Source organism: Coregonus lavaretus (genome assembly GCF_964263955.1).
Source record: "Coregonus lavaretus genome assembly, chromosome: 7".
Lineage (NCBI taxonomy): Eukaryota > Metazoa > Chordata > Actinopteri > Salmoniformes > Salmonidae > Coregonus > Coregonus lavaretus.
In genome coordinates, this window is record NC_139994.1 from 39,577,587 (window position 1) to 39,598,968 (window position 21,382).

The window sequence follows — 21,382 nt, forward strand, 5'->3', positions numbered from 1 at the left end:
AGATACAGGACATCTGAATAAGCTGTGTGTTTTGTTGTCTGTAGGGGGATGTGGGTACATCAGGATTAGATGGAATCCCTGGTGCCAAGGTTTGTGACACACTGTCATGGATGCTCTTATCGTTCAACACATTGCATTCGTGACATATTCTTGGAGCCAGGCTTTTGTTTCTTTTTGTTTCCTCAACACTTGTTTTTCAAATCATTTGCCATAATCCTACACTTTCAAGATACCTGCTTCAATGGTCAAAATATTATCATTTTATGAGTCATACATTTACAGAGCTGGAGGAAGAAAATGAATACACTCCAAAACACTGGTGATCTTGGATGCTCCACAAACAATTTAATGGACATTTCTGTCAATAGGCCTTCAACAGCGTTTTATAGAGAGTTGTAAACTGCTCTCCTTTATGAAGAAAACATACAAGTGATGGAGTTTCTTTCTTTTTATAAATACTGATTGGAAACATGATAGGTTTATGCACTATAGTAAAAAAAAAAAAAGTTTTATAGAGTTGAACATTGTCATAACAATCAACCATGTTACCATGTCACCATGGTCATCTGTGAGTCCTGTGAAACAAATTAAAATTTTCAAATCAGTGAGGTAAATATACTGGTGTAATTATGCCCTCTGTTACCCAATATCCTGTGATATTGGGGTATTGGTAGAACAACAGCGTTAGCAGGTTGTGTTAGCTCTGTGCTTTAGACTGAGGCCAGTAATTCAATTAATAGCGCAGCAGGCTGGACAGCCCCAATGTGACTTAAAAAGGCATTTCCCAGATGTTCGCAGAGATTGCATTCACGGTAAACGCTTCACTGTAAACGCATTTCGGCTCAATCGGAAATTATCTTTAAATGTCAAACGCGCTATAACGCGGATCTAATGCGGATCGGATTGAATCCCGGCCTGAGCGTAATATCTCGTCAGTGTATGAGAGAGTTTCTTTTAAATCATTGGATAATGTTTAGAGAATGTCAAACATGTTTAACAACAAAGAGGGTATCTAAGGAGGGAGCAGCCGAAACATGAGACCCGTTTTTATAATCAAATGTGAATTTAACCCCAGATACAATCTGGGACTGGCTGCCATAATTTCCCCTAACCTCAACATTCCCAGAGCTTTTGTGTGATTTAACGCCATCTGCTTTCTTTTCCAATAGGGTGAAATGGGAGAGCGAGGTGAAAAGGTAAAGACCTGATTTTAATCTTCAGACTTCATGTTCAGCCCACCCATCCCTCCCATGCAAATTTTATTTTATTTTATTGAGGTTCTAAAATATATTATTCTATAATGTTAAATGATCTTGTGAAAACAGCTTTTCTGTATTGGTTTTAAGGGCTACTCACTATTTTCAGTTTTTAATTGTGCATGGATATCAATTGGAGATCTTCACTAAAGTTCAAGTTATGAATGTTTTATAGCTAACTTGTTTTAGAGTAACAGTTAACTTGTTTTTCCATCTTTAAACTGTAGCATGATATAAGACATGTCATGGACAGGCATAATAAGTCATAATAGGTTATGACAACTAACTTGACATGGTCATGACTGCCATTAAGATTACATATAGTAGTTGACTAATCAGGATTAGTTTTATACCGGTCCATACAACATTGCAGTGTTGTCATTTATAGAAAGGTTCCATGGAATCACTTTATCTCTAAGCCCTAGACAAACTTGTGACGTTAGAACCAAACCATCTTTAGAGAGCATGTCACAAGTCCCTCCAATTTTACGGACATCAGCAGAGTCAATGAAGTTGAGTCACTGAGCCCTCCTAGGACCGAGCTCTGTTGCAAGGCCTTGGTGGAACCTAATCAGCCAAGATTAGGAACCTATGCAGCAGTGATGATGCGCAAACAAAAGTCCCAGCTCCGTCCCTTCGGTTCTAAAGATTTGATTTGCTATTGTTGGCTGGGTGCGAGAGGTAGGTGAAAACTCTCACCCCGTCCCCTGGCCCAGGGAGGCAGGAGGGGATGTGGTGACTCATTCAGCTCAATGGCACCAGGGCCTTGTTTAGCATGCCCAAAGGGACATAGCCTCTTCTCACTACCTCTCAGTGATTCCAGCAGCAATCTGTTCAATGCTCTTGCAATTGTCCACATTTATGGTGTTTCTCATGTTAGTCGAGACTATGGACGAGACTACAGAAGCCAAGATGTGAAATCAGCCCCTATAGTGTGTTACTGAGCTTTGCCTGCTGTCAACTGACATTTGTTAACAAATCCTGTGAAGCTACTATTTATTAGAACATGTGTTCTGCTTTGAATAGCCACAATGTTGCCATTTAATTTGCAACGTTCCTATCTGTTTGTAAATTATGTATAAGCCATTTCAGAATTGTTGGTACTGTATCTTTGCTTATCTGCTGTTTTTCACACAGGGTGACTTGGGAGAAGATGGTCAAAGAGGTGAAGCCGGGGAGAAGGTATGTAAATTCAACTTCACATTCCTTCCTTTGTGTTTACTCCTCGAACCTGATGGAGCGAGGACCTAGTTCTAGAAAGGAGCAACAGCTTAATGTTAGCCATGTGAGAAACCAATGTTGGAAAGGAGCACCAATAGCTAGAGAAACCAGAACCTAAACAAAGAAGGCAGGCACCCCTGACAGTTAACACTCTTTCTTTGAACGTAAGTGGGCCTAATTGTTGCGCTTCGGTTTTGTTAAATTCCTGGTTGGATGCTTTTTGAGCTAATATGGGACCATTTATCATTAAGCAGGGCCGGCTCCAGACATAAGCAACATAAACGGTTGCTTAGGGCTCCCGGCTGCTAAGCTAAAAAACATTTATTGGTTGGTTTAAAAACTCAGTCGGGTCTCAACTTACTGTTTAGAGTTAGAATAGTAGAATACCCGAGGTGCAATTTCGAAATTTGGTTGTGAATCAACAGTTTTTCTCTTGTTATGTCAGTCACTGACAATCACTCAATTAGCATGTCTGCTAACAATTTTTAGATTGGTAAATTAGTCTAGCCTGCTATCTAAACTTGTAGTAATCATGGCCGAATACCGACCAGGCACGCAGGGCAGGCACTGGTCAAAATGGGTCAATATTAGATATAAAGAGCACAGTGATTTCGGAAAGTATTCAGACCCCTTCCCTTTTCCCTCAATACCACTGTCTGCCCTGTTTGTTATTATGGACGATGCGATGGGGGGTGGAGATTGGGTCGTCAGCTACGGGCCCTCGCAGTCCAGACCCAATGTGGTGGTAGAGTGTTGGTCTCTGATCCACTCCAAATTGTCAATGCATAAATCATTAATTCAATTTTGTCGATATTGCAAGACAATATTTTCATTTCACATATCCATAGCACAAGGTAGCAACTCTAACGTTACCTGCTTCATTCATGACGAGAAAACGAACTGGAACTAACTAACTAGCTAGCCAAGTTCCTTAGTTAGTTTGCTTGCTAGTTAGCTTAGATTAACCAGTAATAGAAAATACTTAAAACGTTTTAAAACATTACCTGTCACCTTGAGGTTTAATAGGGTATAAAAATGTTTTCCCTTCAAGGCAATTTCGTTATTTGTTAGCTAGGCTACAAGTTAGCTTTTACTCCCCTATCAAGGCTAGCTAGCCCTACTGGCTACTCGCCAAATTAGCTAATGTTCTTAATTCTAGTTACTAAGATAAATAAAACATATCTCAAATTAGTTACTCACTCTAGCTTTAACTTCTTTGGGGTATTTTCTGAACAGCTTCTCACTTATTTGTTTCTCCAGTTGTCAGTTCGATCACACTGTTGACACACTCATTTGTTCCGCCCAAATTCAAAAATGACAGTTGGAACACCGCAGCAGAAAATAAGTGATTATTGTTGCTAGGCTACCAGTTAGAGTGCTTTTTAGCTTGTGGTTTGTGTGCGTCATTATCCAGAGGGAATACAAAAATTATAGTGTCTGAAAGAATTATATGGATATAATATTTGCCTAATTATTGAGCATGTCCTCAAAACTCAAATAAGCATTAGAAATTGTCCTTATTTAGCATATCAAAATGCATATCAAGATCCTGATATTGACCTCAGCCAAGAGCATATGCATTGTATGTGCTGAGAAAATAGCCTATATAGGCCTACTGTCAGTATTTGTTAACATATAGAGAAAATAACACCCCCAAAGCATAATGTTTCCACCTCCATGTTTGACGGTGGGGATGGTGTTCTTGGGGTCATAGGCAGCATTCCTCCTCCTCCAAACACGGCGAGTTGAGTTGATGCCAAAGAGCTCCATTTTGGTCTCATCTGACCACAACACTTTCACCCAGTTCTCCTCTGAATCATTCAGATGTTCATTGGCAAACTTCAGACGGGCATGTATATGTGCTTTCTTGAGCAGGGGGACCTTGCGGGCGCTGCAGGATTTCAGTCCTTCACGGCGTAGTGTGTTACCAATTGTTTTCCCAGCTGCCTTGAGTTCATTGACAAGATCCTCCCGTGTAGTTCTGGGCTGATTCCTCACCGTTCTCATGATCATTGCAACTCCACGAGGTGAGATCTTGCATGGAGCCCCAGGCCGAGGGAAATTGACAGTTATTTTGTGTTTCTTCCATTTGCGAATAATCGCACCAACTGTTGTCACCTTCTCACCAAGCTGCTTGGCGATGGTCTTGTAGCCATTCCAGCCTTTTGTAGGTCTACAATCTTGTCCCTGACATCCTTGGAGAGCTCTTTGGTCTTGGCCATGGTGGAGAGTTTGGAATCTGATTGATTGATTGCTTCTGTGGACAGGTGTCTTTTATACAGGTAACAAGCTTGGATTAGGAGCACTCCCTTTAAGAGTGTGCTCCTAATCTCAACTCGTTACCTGTATAAAAGACACCTGGGAGCCAGAAATCTTTCTGATTGAGAGGGGGTCAAATACTTATTTCCCTCATTAAAATGCAAATCAATTTATAACATTTTTGACATGCGTTTTTCTGGATTTTTGTTGTTGTTATTCTGTCTCTCACTGTTCAAATAAACCTACCATTAACATTATAGACTGATCATTTCTTTGTCAGTGGGCAAACATACAAAATCAGCAGGGGACCATCCCCACCGTCAAACATGGAGGTGGAAACATTATGCTTTGGGGGTGTTTTTCTGCTAAGGGGACAGGACAACTTCACCGCTTCAAAGGGACGATGGACGGGGCCATGTACCATCAAATCTTGGGTGAGAACCTCCTTCCCTCAGCCAGAGCATTGAAAATGGGTCGTGGATGGGTATTCCAGCATGACAATGACCCAAAACACACGGCCAAGGCAACAAATACTTTTTTCCCTCACTGTAGCATTAGCTCATCATAATCAGTACAACCTTCCAAAACGTTTTTTACATATATCATATTACAATCTATGCAAGAATAAGATTGCATGAGTTGTCACCAGTACTTGAAAACATGTAAATAAAACAGTAAATACATTATGCTCTAAACATACAATGGAATGCTACAGTAGAAACGACAACACGATATACAGAAAATAAGGCACTTACTTTGATAGGAACACACACATGTCCAAAGTTATTATTTGTAAGGAAAACAACAATGAAGATAATGCGGTCGCCAGCCAGAAAATGTGCCAGGGGTAAAAAGTTTGTGCAAGGCCTGTTCTAACTAGAGATGTGCAATGTATTCATACTTGATCTGGGGAAACACTGGAGAAGTGCTTGGGCTCTCGTCGAAGAGAGAAGTTTGTCCGGCTCAGTAAAGCCTCAAGCATAAAGTGTCCACAACAGTGAAACGGGCTACTTGTTATGTGAATTAATTAGGAGGCGGAACACACCTCAATTCAAACTATTGTTAGAAAATCTAACTTGTTAGAAAATAATTAGAAATTGAAACATAGCCTATAGAAAATTAGCAGGCAGTTTGCCTTAGTTTGAGGGCAGCGCAGGTTAACTGCCCTGTTGCATAACAATCAAATTTTGGAACAGTGAGTGCAATCTGACATCATGCGCTTACATTTTTTTTACACTGGGGCGACCGTTAGAGATATTTGGAACTCGCACGTGAAAAGGTTAAAGACCCCCTCCAGCCACCTTAGCACTTCATTTATCACATGATTTACCTAACAAAAGGTGCATTTCAATAGGTGGTGCAGGTCTTCACATAACATGGCAGGGTGGGCTTGGCCTCTATTGTTCCCGCAAGCATGGCCGATGACACAAACCAACCCCTGCCGACTCCTTGAATTGACAACTAGAAAATAGCAGATATGTATTTAGCTTTTTTTTTACCCTTAAGTGTGTGTACATTACTGTATTTATACTTGAGATATAATATTTCAACGGGAAAAGTTAGAAAATTGCTGGAGGGGGTCTTTAAATATCCTGTGTTGTGTGCTTATTATTTTACCAACCAATTACCACTTTTGAACTTCAACCTTCCTCGAGTACCCATTTCACCACCATGGACAGCACTAACACGCACCACACATTTTACTACACTCCACATTTTTTTTTGAAAGAGGCTTATGACAGAAAGTGGGCTTGAAAACGATTGTATTTATAGGTGCTTAGATATTTTTTACACATTTATAATGAATTTGTATTAATTTAACATTCAAAAAAGCATCTCAGTTGCATTTGAAGAAGAGCTTTTCAACACATTTATAATAGATATTAATTAATTTCACATTAATACAATTTGACTGTGCTACATTAGGCCTATAGATTCATTAGAAAAATAATTACATACAACATATTGATAACTTCAATGTCCCCAAAAAACGTTCCACTGGTACACAGCCAATGATGTATAAACACTCTGTGAATATATGTTACAACTGACCCCGGTAAAATGTTTGCCCCGTTCTCCACTATGCACTCAATGCGACAGGCTGAGCGCTAACATGCCTAAACCATGCTGCTAAATACTCACATTTTAAAATGGTGCAGTTCGCTCATTTTTAGGAGTTGAGAAATAAATGTATACTGAACAAAAATATAAACGCAACATGTAAAGTGTTGGTCCCATGTCTCATGAGCTGAAATAAAATATTCCAGAAATGTTCCATACGCAGAAAAACATATTTCTCTCAAATGTTGTGCACAAATTTGTTTACATCCCTGTTAGTGAGCATTTCTCCTTTGCCAAGATAATCCATCCACCTGACCGGTGTAGCATATCAAGAAGCTGATTAAACAGCATGATCATTACACAGGCACACCTTGTGCTGGGGACAATAAAAGGACACTCTACAATGTGCAGTTTTGTCACACAACACAATGCCACAGATGTCTCAAGTTCAACCGGCCTCACAACCGAAGACCGCTTGTAACCACGCCAGCCCATGACCTCCACATCCGGCTTCTTTACCTGCGGGATCGTCTGACACAAGCCACCCGGACAGCTGATGAAATTGAGGAGTATTTCTGTCTGTAATAAAGCCCTTTTGTGGGGAAAAATTCATTCTGATTGGCTAGGCCTGGCTCCCAAGGGGGTGGACCTATGCCCTCCCAGGCCAACCCATGGCTGTGCCCCTGCCCAGTCATGTGAAATCCATAGATTAGGGCCTAATTAATTTATTTCAATTGACTGATTTCCTTATATGAATTGTAACTCAGTGAAATCGTTGAATTGTTTGCATGTTGCGTTTATACTTTTGTTCTGTATAGTAGCAAGGGAAAGCTGGGATCCCCCTCTTATAGCTGTGGCCATCAAATACGGTATGCTTTCAAAAGTGTGTTTTTCCATGGATTGCATTAAGAAATGTTATGCAATGACTGGGCTTATCAGAATGCATGTTTATCTCCCTGTGGCCATCACAACTTGAAAGTGCCTCGAGGGGAATATTCAGAATAAAAGTCTGATACATATGCCACATCACATTCCAGTCCCACAGTAGACACACCATGGAAAAAGAAACGTCCCTATTTCCATATTTTATTTAACCTTTATTTAAGCAGGGAGTAATGCACGGTCTCTTTTGCAGATAAGCCCTGCATGAACACATTAATAAACAACAATTACACTATACATGAAAAGCAAACACAAAACACAAAACACAAAACACGAAAAGCAAAACACAATCATATGAAACAAACACATTCTTCAGTAAAAAGGCCCTCTAACATCTGCCTGAACTGCCCTAAGGCACCAACTCCACCAACTTTAAGGACTTTTGGAGATCATTCCACATGAGAGGTGCAGAAAAACTAAAAACAGATTTACTTAACTCGGTGGAGATTGAAGGAATCTCCCTGAGTCCGGGTCTGGTAATTTATACGTCTGAAGGTTAACAATGAGGTAATGGTGGACGTTTATGCAAGAGGGCTTTATAGACAAAAAGAGTGCAATGCATTGATCTATGAGACTTCAAGGAGGGCCAGCCTACTTTCTGATACAAAATGCAATGACGTGTACTGAACCTATCGCCCATAATAAAGCGCAATGTGCTATGATAAACTGCATCCAATGGCTTCAATACAGTGGCAGTATCGTCTTCATATAGGCGATATTGCCATAGTCAATAACCGGAATGAATTATTTGTTTTCTGCTATTTAACGAAAGGCAGGACCTGTTCTTATAGAAGAAGCCTATGTCTTAATTTCATAACTAACTCATCAACGATAGCTTTTGTCAATCCAGATGTGCACATATTTATAAGTGGGGACATGATCAATAAGGGCACCATCCAAAGTACGTATGCATAAATCATCAGATGCATTTTTATGTGATTTGGAAAATAACATATACTTGAAAGTACAACTTTCAGTTCAACCAAGGCTTTCTGCAGGGAAATAAAGGCAGACTAAAGCTATGACAGAGCCTGGTCAGTTGTGGGGGCAATAGCATACACCACAGTGTTATCTGCATACAGGTGAAAGTTTTTACAGATAAATAAATATTGTTAAAGTAAATAGTGAAAAGAACCGGACCAAGAATCAAGCCCTGTGGGACACCCTTTGTTATCTCCAGAAAACCAGAATTAACACCATCAGTAAATACACACTGTGTTCTGATTTTCAAACCAGCTAATGCAGCCTGGTCCAGGCCAATTTATGAATACCTCTGAATAAGTAATGAGTGATCCACAGTGTCAAATACTTTAGACAGGTCAATAAAAAGGGCTGAACAGTGTTTCTTCTCATCCAAACAATTAAGAACATCATTTAAAAACCCTTAAGGTCAATGTCCACGCCTCCGCGGAAATCTAATTAGGTAGCATAATAAAAAAAAAACATCAAAATCTGTGAGTTTAAACTAGAGATATCTGTTTTTTGCATTGGATCCATCTCAATCCACTGCAAATTTCTATGTCACACTTTCGCATTTGTGGTGAAAGGTGACAGAGCTAGAGCGGTGTTTGTCAGACCATGAGACATCCCGAAAGTCGGTCTTCTCACAAAATTGTCTGTAGTGTCCGAACAGTTTGGCCTGCAAACTATTATGACCCCTCTATGGAAAGATGAGACTCTCACTAACATAATGGTGTTCTGCTCTACGTTTGGCTCTACAACCCCCATAGGGTCTTGGGACTCGTCTGAAGTCAGTACAGCCGATCTGCCAACTTCTGTCTGTAGTGTCCGAACAGTTTGGGTTACACACTAATATGATGGTGAGGCTCTCGCAAACACGTACATGTTCTAGGTTGCTCACAGGCCGCACAATACTTTTCTGAAGGTCCCCCGGTACCAATTGAAAAAATTAATGGAAGTACAGTACCTTCATACCCCTTGACTTTTTCCACATTTTGTTATATTACAGCCTTATTCTAAAATTGATTTTTTTTATTCCCCTCATCAATCTACACACAATACCCCATAATGACAAATCAAAAACAAATTATTTGTCATTTTTGCTCATTTATAAAAAATTAAAACTGAAATATCACATTGACATAAGTATTCAGACCCTTTACACAGTACTTTGTTGAAGCACCTTTGGCAGCGATTACAGCATTGAATCTTTTTGGGTATGACACTACAAGCTTGGCACACCTGTATTTGGGGAGTTTCTCCCAGTCTTCTCTGCAGATCCTCTCAAGCGCTGTCAAGTTGCTGCACAGCTATTTTCAGGTCTCTCTAGAGATGTTCGATCGGGTTCAAGTCCAGGCTCTGGCTGGCCACTCAAGGACATTCAGAGACTTGTCCCAAAGCCACTCCTGCGTTGTCTTGGCTGTGTGCTTAGGGTTGTTGTCCTTTTGGAAGGTGAACCTTCGCCCCAGTCTGAGGTCCTGAGCACTCCTTCTCCCCCGATTGCTCAGTTTGGCCGGTCGGCCAGCTCTAGGAAGAGTCTTGGTGGTTCCAAACTTCTTCCATTTAAGAATGATGGAGGCCACTGTGTTCTTGGGGACCTTCAGTGCTGCAGATATATTTTGGTATCCTTCCCCAGATCTGTGCCTCGACACAATCCTGTCTCAGAGCGCTACGGACAATTCCTTCGACATCATGGCTTGGTTTTTGCTCTGATATGCACTGTCAACTGTGGGACCTTATGTAGACAGGTGTGTGCCTTTCCAAATCATGTCCAACCAGTTGAATTTACCACAGGTGGACTCCAATCAAGTTGTTGAAACATCTCAAGGATGATCAATGGAAACAGGATGCACCTGAGCTCAATTTCAATTCTCATGGCAAAGGGTATGAATACTTATGCAAAGGGTCTGAATACCTAATCCATTTAGAATAAGCCTCTAACGTAACAAAATGTGGAAAAATTCAAGGGGTCTGAATACTTTCCGAAGGAGAGTGCCAAAAGTAAGGGGTTAAATACACATAAAAAAAATATATTTCTGATATGTTAAGATATAGGACAGACACTTCAGAACAAACTTCCTTTAGATTATTTTTTGGGGACTACCTGTTGTTCCATGTAGTGAATCTGTTATTCAATTATTTTGTATGGGTTAATAGCAGTAAGGCCAAATAATATTTTTCATTAAATTATTTTGTAATATGTTTTTTTGATACTTCAAGGGGTCTTACATTTCTAAATCAAATAGCAAAATGATTCTTGGTATGACCTTCTTAAAACAATTCTATATAGCTTAGTAGAACCACCCCTCCTGCCCCTCCCCTTGCTTAGACATCCCCTTGCTTAGACAGGGCTTAGACTGTTTAGTGCCAAAACATAAGGGGTTAAATACATATAAAAACATATATAATGTTGCCTGACCTTTGTTATATCGCACATATATATGACAGACACTTCAGAACAAACTTCCTTTAGATTTTTTGCGACTTTCTGTTGTTCCATTTAGTGAATCTGTTATTCAATACGTTTGTATGGGTTAATAGCAGTAAGGCCCAAAATAATGTTTCATCAAATATATATATATATATATATATATATATATATATATATATATATATATATATATATATATATATATATATATATATACAGTGGGGAGAACAAGTATTTGATACACTGCCGATTTTGCAGGTTTTCCTACTTACAAAGCATGTAGAGGTCTGTAATTTTTATCATAGGTACACTTCAACGGTGAGAAACGGAATCTAAAACAAAAATCCAGAAAATCACATTGTATGATTTTTAAGTAATTAATTTGCATTTTATTGCATGACATAAGTATTTGATCACCTACCAACCAGTAAGAATTCCGGCTCTCACAGACCTGTTAGTTTTTCTTTAAGAAGCCCTCCTGTTCTCCACTCATTACCTGTATTAACTGCACCTGTTTGAACTCGTTACCTGTATAAAAGACACCTGTCCACACACTCAATCAAACAGACTCCAACCTCTCCACAATGGCCAAGACCAGAGAGCTGTGTAAGGACATCAGGGATAAAATTGTAGACCTGCACAAGGCTGGGATGGGCTACAGGACAATAGGCAAGCAGCTTGGTGAGAAGGCAACAACTGTTGGCGCAATTATTAGAAAATGGAAGAAGTTCAAGATGACGGTCAATCACCCTCGGTCTGGGGCTCCATGCAAGATCTCACCTTGTGGGGCATCAATGATCATGAGGAAGGTGAGGGATCAGCCCAAAACTACACGGCAGGATCTGGTCAATGACCTGAAGAGAGCTGGGACCACAGTCTCAAAGAAAACCATTAGTAACATACTACGTCGTCATGGATTAAAATCCTGCAGCGCACGCAAGGTCCCCCTGCTCAAGCCAGCGCATGTCCAGGCCTGTCTGAAGTTTGCCAATGACCATCTGGATGATACAGAGGAGGAATGGGAGAAGGTCATGTGGTCTGATGAGACAAAAATATATATTTTTGGTCTAAACTCCACTCGCCGTGTTTGGAGGAAGAAGAAGGATGAGTACATCCCCAAGAACACTATCCCAACCGTGAAGTATGGAGGTGGAAACATCATTCTTTGGGGATGCTTTTCTGCAAAGGGGACAGGACGACTGCACCGTATTGAGGGGAGGATGGATGGGGCCATGTATCGCGAGATCTTGGCCAACAACCTCCTTCCCTCAGTAAGAGCATTGAAGATGGGTCGTGGCTGGGTCTTCCAGCATGACAACGACCCGAAACACACAGCCAGGGAAACTAAGGAGTGGCTCCGTAAGAAGCATCTCAAGGTCCTGGAGTGGCCTAGCCAGTCTGCAGACCTGAACCCAATAGAAAATCTTTGGATGGTGCTGAAAGTCCGTATTGCCCAGCGACAGCCCCAAAACCTGAAGGATCTGGAGAAGGTCTGTATGGAGGAGTGTGCCAAAATCCCTGCTGCAGTGTGTGCAAACCTTGTCAAGACCTATAGGAAACATATGATCTCTGTAATTGCAAACAAACGTTCCTGTACCAAATATTAAGTTCTGCTTTTCTGATGTATCAAATACTTATGTCATGCAATAAAATGCAAATTAATTACTTAAAAATCATACAATGTGATTTTCTAGATTTTTGTTCTAGATTCCGTCTCTCACAGTTGAAGTGTACCTATGATAAAAGTTACAGACCTCTACGTGCTTTGTAAGTAGGAAAACCTGTAAAATTGGCAGTGTATCAAATACTTGTTCTCCCCACTGTATATATATATTTTTATACTTCAAGGGGTCTTAAAATTCAAAATCAAATAGTTAAATGATCCTTGGTATGACCTTCTTAAAACAATTCCATATAGCTTAGAAGAACCCCCCGGCTTAGACAGGGCTTAGACTCTTATGGGTTAAAACCAAAGAAATAGCAGAGATGTTACTATGACTTGGTCTGAAACCTGACTGGTGTACATTTAGAATACATTTTGTAGTTTAAAAGGATCTAAGTTGAGTATTTGCCAAGGATTCTAGTATTTCCCAAGGAGAGTTTGAAAATGGGGCGATAATTATTTAGGTCACACGGGTCACCACCTTTGTGAAGGGGGAGTATGTGGGCCGCCTTCCAGACCCTGGGGATGGTACCAGAAATAATTGTAAGGTAAACAAATATGTGTTACAGATTTTGTAATCAGAGAAGCAGAAAGCTGCAGCAAGAAAGGATCACGCAAATCAGCCCGAGTGTATTTTTCTACATCAATCTTTTGCAATGCATCTAGCACATCACAAGTAGAAAGTTGTTGAAATTAACAAATATTCACTAGAAGTTGACAGAACTTTGATTGAGCCAACTAGAGCCTGGGAAAGCAACCTGGTCTTAGAGCATTTCGTATTATTCTGTATGTAAATCCAAGACACTCCATTTAGTTACATTTCGGATGGTATATATTCATTTGTGGATGTCCAATAATCCATGTTGTATATGTTACAAATTACAATTTGTTGCTGCTAATGTTAGCTAGGTGGCTAACACTAATGTTAGCTGGCTGGCTAATGTTAGCTAGGCTAGGGGTTAGGGTTAAGGTTAGGAGTTAGGAGTTAGGTTAAAGGGTTAAGGTTAGGGTTAGGGGAAGGGTTGGCTAAAACGGCTAAGGTTAGGGTTAGGGGAGGGGTTAGCTAACATGCTAAGTAGTTGCAAAGTAGCTAGATAGTAGTAAATAATTGCAAAGTTGCTGATTAGCTAAAATGTTAATGTTGTTCGTGATGAGATTAGAACTCACAGCCTTTGAGTTGCTAGACGTTTGCGTTATATGCCTACCTATCCACTCCGACCAACTACCCTCCTTTCTTTTTTGTCTGAAGTAACCTTCTGTCTCATGTAACCATACCAAATGTAACATATCATACTAATTTGAGTGTCCCGGATTTACCTTTACTATGTTACGTCTAGTCTATGTGACCAGGCTGGAGAGAGGGGCAGACAGTCAACTGGCTGACCAGGGTCAATTAAACAACAATTTATTTCAAGTAAAAAGCCTGCCGAGATAAAATGCTTATTAAAGTGATCACTTATCTATTTATTTTTCAGTAATGAGTCTGACACAACTTGCTTAGGCAGGGAAGGAGAGGAATTTCCACGCTTCAGTCATTAACTGTTTTCCAAAATGTAGACATATCACCAGCAGTACTTGAGATAGCACTTAGAAAGTAGCTAGATTTAGCTTACTTGATTGAGGAAGTGCATCTATTTCTCAATTACCTGAAAAGAAGACATTGTTCTAGCCTTGGCTCAGGCCTGATTTCTCATTATAACAAGATCTGAAAGTTCTATAGAGAACAAAGGATTTGTTATATTTTTTACTCTGAGTGGCCAAGCCCTCATCACACCTGTAAGCATAGCACATTGGGGACTCTATTTTAACAAACCTAATGCAATGGTAAATCTAAGTGCTGGCGGTAGCGTTATATGTCCGTGATGTGTCAGAAATATTTTTGCTATTTTCACACCCGGAATTATGAGTTCAATAGCTGGTGGTGGCGTGAAAGGGCTGGGTTTTGATTAATAAACAATTTGTAGGTGTGACGAGGGCTTGGCCACTCACTGGCCAATCAAACATTCCATAGCTTAATACTGCATGCGTTTGTCTCAACTTCTGTAGGTTATTGACAGCCTTTGCGTTGGCACAGAATATTCTCATCTGAGTCCATTGTGGTTGATGCTACAGTTTATTAAATAGCATAGGCTACAGTAACGAGGGATAGCAACAGTAAAAAAACAAACATCCATGTTGCTCAACATTGCTCAATATGTTTGTAGTGTTGACAGTCAACATTGCTGTAATTGGCTTCAGCGAGTCTAGGCCTTTACGCATCGCATGTAAAAAAAAAAAATACTAGGCTCCCGTAAATTGTATTGTACTTACTCAATATACAAGATATAGCCTATGCCTACCGTTGATATGGCGTTATAGGACTGAAAATGTTGAATATGTTTAGAGGATCACATCTTTGGTAACCGTACAAGAGTATGCACTGCAGGTAGGCCGATGTGAATTGTGAATAATGCAAAAGCATGACGGCAAAAGTCTCACGAGTAGACCATTTAGAAAGACTTTGAGACATCTGTGGCGTTGTGTGACAAAACTGCACATTTTAGAGTGACCTTTTATTTTCCCCAGCACAAGGTGCACCTGTGTAATGGTCATGCTGTTTAATCAGCTTCTTGATATGCCACACCTGTCAGATGGATGGATTATCTTGACAAAGGAGAAATGCTCACTGAAGGGATGTAAACAAATTTGAGCAAAACATTTGAGAGAAATATGCTTTTTTTGCGTATGGAGAATTTCTGGAATATTTTATTTCACCTCATGTAACATGGGACCAACACTCTACATGTTGCGTACATTTTTTGGTTCAGTGTAGTTTGTAATCTCATCCATCAAGGGCTCAACCAAATATTACTGAAATTGTCCACGTTGAAATTACATGGTGTGCCCAGTGGGAAGTTAAAAAGCAGGTTATTCTTCATCTAGATTAACAATAGTAGTTTATCAAACCTTGTCTCTTGTCTCCTTCATCTAGATGAACAATAGTAGTTTATCAAACCTTGTCTCTTGTCTCGGTGCAAAATGTGAGCAGCAGACTTTTTCCAAAGAACACAAGAACGCAAACATATGGTGGTAAATAAATCACGGAATAACTCAAAGTCTCTGCATATCTAAACTAATCTAACAACAGTCAGATGCACAGGATTTGATTGTTTAGTAGCTCTCATGGATATCATTGTGGAAAACACCAGAAGGTAATAGGAAGATGCAAAGCGACACATTTCATGGTATATGGGCTGTTGTATAACCTTATGCTCTCTCTCAGTTCCCCCTCTCATGGTGGTATATGCCTTGGCTGCTTAGATACTAACTACTACTAGACAATTTAGATAATAAACTATTGTCATAACCAAAAGCAACTAAGCATTGATTAGACGAGGCAGACGATGTGTGATTCACCAATGAGCAAGTTGGGTTCTGTATTACGAACTAACCGACTAAAACCCACTCGAGGGTCCAGGTTTTGTCAATTGCTTTTTGTGAAGCCCTTTCAAAGGAGGCAGGGGCTTTGGGTGCTCCCATACTGGAGATGAGAATTAAGCCTAGTGCACACAGACACCAGGAAACATGTGATAATATGCGTTACAGGGTGAAGCTATGGGATCTGCAATGTGGTTGGTGAAACAGAGATGGCAATGAGAATAGTCAGCTCTGAGTTTGCACAGATATAAAGTGAGATTGTTTTGACAGCTGCTATGTAAAGTGTGAAAAACACAAAATGACACAAGCTTCCCCCCTCCATGCCCCCCAACTCTTCAAGTGATGGGGGCACCAATGAGCTTGTCAGAGCAGAACACCAGATCCTAGAAAAAGCTGTGCTGGCACAGATGGCCATCCAAAACATAGTCGTAACACATCTTGCAGTTATTAAAAAAACATAAACATTAAATGCCTTTCATAACAAGCGATTCTGAGTAGGCCTATATCTTCGAATCAAAAGCAGCATGCATTGAAGAATAAAGGATTTCTTCTCACCTTTTTCAACATTCTAGTCTAAAGAAAATTGAAGGAAGTGAAGCACTGCTGGAATACAATAGGTAGAAGGTGCTCTTTGGTAAAAGGGTTAACTTGCATCATAACACAAAGAGGACCAAGAGAGAGCACTCTTCATATAATTAGTTGAAATGTCTATATTGTTATGTCATGTTCAATATAACAAAAACTTTCAAACTCTGGCGCGTTTGTTAAAAAACAGCATTGGTATTCAATAATTTTGATAAACCATTTGCCAAGCAGGACAGAATCTGTTCCATTTCAACATTCTCTCTCTAACCCCTTTTACATGTCCAGCACTGGCTGCGGTACAAACAAATCTCACCACAGTTTACATGCATGGCTTTAGCTCCTTAAAACAATAACTTTTTTGTGTAATATGTGTAAATATTTAACAAGGTGTGAAATTAGCTGTGACTAGCTCTGTCCAAAAGTCAGACATGTGAGGTGGAAAAATCATTTTCCGGTCAAAAAAGCTAAACCAAGTAAACTCTCTAATTGGATCTTGAGTAGGTTTAGACTAGGAGAGCTGTGGGAGCTTGGCCTGGGCCATAGTGGTGAAGAGTTACCTTTCAAATTTGAGGTCAGTCATCTGGCTATGGTTCAACTGCTGGCAGTGCCACTAGCTGGTCTCTGAGCCAATCAGAATTTATGGTCCCTCACATATACTGTTGCTCAATCATTAGAGGAAAACTGAGGCAGGGATTAACGCCAAAGCCCCAGGCTATAATATTGAGTATGACGCTCATCTCTGCCCATGGTACAAATTAGTCACCACACCGCTTTGGCTTCATAGCCTGATTAATACTCTACTTCGGTCACCCTCACTGGCACCACTGCTGCATGGCAACCGCCTGTTTCATGCATCTTACATATGGGCTTTATGCTATTATTTAAGTGCCAATACACAGTTTTCTACTTTTTTGACGTCTATTATTGGCTTTTATGACAAGGTGCTGCCACATCGACAGCACCCTGCCCTGCTGTGCTCTGTGTAAGTCACAGGCTATAGCTTAGCCGTGGTAATAGTCCCAATTGGGACACATCAGCACTTTTTATGGTGCCTCTTGGCGTCTTAGCCTCTTTTTCATCTTTCTTGATTACTGTCTTTCACTTGGGAGTGATTAAGCGATGTGTCAGTATGCATTGTACTGTTACTCAACATCTTGAGACCTTTCAGTCACTTCTCTGGCTTGGTTTGTCTTGTGTCGTAGCATGGCTACAACTGTTTGTGTCACCTGTCACCAGTGGTAATTGTTTGGCAGGAGCTGCAGAGTTTAGTGTTGATTGGTTGTATACCTCCCTATGCCACTAATATTCAAACAGTACTAATATCAAAACCATTTTGTGCTTCAATGGTTTTGCAAGCCTCACTTGTCACATATCCATTGCGAAAATTCGAACAGGCTGCAGATACTTTGCAAATGTCTTCATATGGCAAGTTTAGTGGATTTTATGTGGTAACTTTAGTATCACCATAATAACGTTTTTTAACTTTTCAAATGTTCAGTTGACAATAAATATACAGTATGTATGTGAGTTTTGTATTGCAGGCAGTCAGATGCATCCATTTGACGCCCATTGATTGCCTCGGTTAAGTTATATTTACCATGTTTTCTTGAGAGGCCCAGGTAATTGTAACAGACAATTGTAACAAAGGCAGATTCTCTACCAGAAATCAACAGGTTCACAACAGCATTTACTTTGATATCTGCACAGTTACAATCTGACAGTCTATCAGAGCCAAAACAAAGCCTTTAATCACATTGCTCAATATATATCCAGATCCTTGTCCTTGTGCCATTTTGTATTAACAAAGAAAAGGGGGGTTAAACATACTGGATATTTGTTTAAATGCTCATTCAAAAGCAGATTGTGAACTTTAGCTACTAATCAGTAGCTAGATACAGTGATCAAAACATATGTGCATGAGGAACCTGTTCTTCAGAGCTGAAGAATAGCACAAGCTGTAGTGTAAAATCCATCCCCTCAGATCATCGTATCTGTTTTAGCCTCAATTAAATTTGTAACAAGCTAGTGCTAAGTTGTGAAAACATCTGTAAAAAAAAAGTTCGAGCAGAGCGATATCCAGCTGTAACTATTGATGCAGTTTATTGGCAACATAAAAATTCAGCAAATAAACATGCCTTGTATTGTAATGTAATGTGCATCGTAATGACTCCCATAAAAGACAGGGCAGGCATTCCTTGGCAACTTCTGAGAGCAAGGCGCATGTGAAGTAGAACCGCAAAATCGGCACCAGTCAAAAGGCCCAGCCCCTCACTCTCTGTTCCCTACCCCACCAACGGCCCTACAATCGCTAGAGCTATCCCCTTGCAGGTTGACATTTATTTTCATGAGTCTTGTCCTGGAGGCAGAACTGAGCGATTTCCCCTTAGGCCAGCTGCAAAGTCAAAATTGTCTATATTGTGAAAAGTCATGAAAACAAAAATTAGCTTTTTGGTTTAAATTTAAGTCATTAGGGTTACCAGTGTGGTTAAGGTTAGGGTTAAGGTTAGGTTTAAAATCAGATTTTGTGGCTATCCCAGCTAGTGACCACTGTGCCAGCTAGTGAACACTCTACAGAGCTGCTATCCCCTTCCCTAAATCTGATACAGAAAGCAGTGATGTGTACTGAACCTGTCGCCCGTAAATAAGCGCAGTGCGCTATGATAAACTGCGTCCAAAGGTTCCAATACAGTGGCAGCCGCATTCATATAGACAATATCAACATAATCTATCACTGGTATGAATGTCGACTGAATTATTTGTTTTCTGCTATTAAAAGAGAGGCAGCCTATTCCTATAAAGGAAGCCCATTTTAATTCTTAACTTCTTAACTAACTCATTAATATGCTTTTTGAAAGCTACCCAGATATTTATAAGCAGGGACACAATCAATGTGAGCACCATCCAATGTACATACAGTGCATTCGGAAAGAATTCAGACCCCTTCACTTTTTCCACATTTTGTTACGTTACAGCCTTATTCTAAAATGAATGAAATCGTTTTTTTTCCCCTCATCAATCTACACACAATACCCCATAATAACAAAGCAAAAACAGGATTTTAGAAAATTTGGTAAATGTATAAAAAAAAAGAAAACTGAAATATGACATTTACATAAGTATTCAAACCGTTTACTTAGTACTTTGTTGAAGCACCTTTGGCAGCGATTACAGCCTAGAGTCTTCTTGGGTATGACGCTACAAGCTTGGCACACCTGTATTTGTGGAATTTCTCCCATTCATCTCTGCAGATCCTCTCAAGCTCTGTTAAGTTGGAGGGGGAGTGTCGCTGCACAGATATTTTCAGGTCTCTCTAGAGATGTTTGATCGGGTTCAAGTCCGGGCTCTTGCTGGGCCACTCAAGGACATTCAGAGACTTGTCCCGAAGCCACTCCTGCGTTGTTTTGGCTGTGTGATTAGAGTTGTTGTCCTTTTGGAAGGTGAGCCTTCGCCCCAGTCTGAGGTCCTGAGCGCTCTGGAGCAGGTTTTCATCAAAGATCTCTCTGTACTTTGCTCTGTTCATCTTTGCCTCGATCCTGACATGTCTCCCAGTCCCTGCCACTGAAAAACATCCCCACAGCATGATGCTGCCACCACCATGCTTCACCGTAGGGATGGTGCCAGGTTTCCTCCAGACGTGACGCATTCAGGCCAAAGATCAGACCAGAGAATCTTGTTTCTCATGGTCTGAGAGTCTTTAGGTGTCTTTTGGCAAACTCCAAGTGGGCTCTGGCTGGGCCACTCAAGGTGATCCTTCGCCCCAGTCTGAGGTCCTGAGAGATCTGGAGCAGGTTTTCATCAAGGATCTCTCTATACTCTGTTAATCTTTCCCTCGATCCTGACTAGTCTCCCAGTCCCTGCCGCTGAAAAACATCCCCACAGCATGATGCTGCCACCACCATGCTTTACCGTAGGGATGGTATTGGCCAGGTGATGAGCAGTGCCTGGTTTCCTCCAGACATGACGCTTGGCATTCAGGCCAAAGAGTTCAATCTTGGTTTCATCAGACCAGAGAATCTTGTTTCTCATGGTCAAAGAGTCCTTTAGGTGCCATTTGGCAAACTCCAAGCAGGCTGTCATGTGCCTTTTACTGAAGAGTGGCTTCCGTCTGGCCACTCTACCATAAATGCTTTATTTGTGGAGTGTTGCAGAGATTGTTGTCCTTCTGGAAGGTTAGCCCATCTCCACAGAGGAACTCTGGAGCTCTGTCAGAGTGACAATCGGGTTCTTAGTCACCTCTCTGACCAAGGCACTTCTCCCCGATTGCTCAGTTTGGCCGGGCGGGTAGCTCTAGGAAGAGTGTTGGTGGGTCCAAACTTCTTCTTCTTCCATTTAAGAATGGTGGAGGCCACTGTGTTCTTGGGGATCTTCAATGCTCGACACAATCCTGTCTCAGAGCTCTACTGACAGTTCCTTCAACCTCATGGCTTGGTATTTGCTCTGACATGCATTGTCAACTGTGGGACCTTATATAGACAGGTGTGTGCCTTTCCAAATCATGTCCAATCAATTGAATTTACCACAGGTGGACTCCAATCAAGTTGTAGAAACCTCTCAAGATGATCAATGGAAACATGATGCACCTGAGCT

At 40.6% G+C, this 21,382-nt stretch overlaps 1 protein-coding gene across 1 annotated transcript in view; it reads left to right on the top strand.

Annotated features, from left to right (window-relative positions):
* LOC311132386 (uncharacterized protein) overlaps positions 1-21,382 on the top strand; it is a gene marked incomplete at both ends in the record, with an annotated part of 161,782 nt that overhangs the window by 46,325 nt on the left and 94,075 nt on the right. Inside the window, 3 exons of the mRNA XM_084165651.1 lie at positions 45-89; positions 1,170-1,196; positions 2,394-2,438. Coding sequence (XP_084021777.1) covers positions 45-89; positions 1,170-1,196; positions 2,394-2,438 — 117 coding nt within the window. The remainder of the gene's footprint in view (positions 1-44; positions 90-1,169; positions 1,197-2,393; positions 2,439-21,382) is intronic.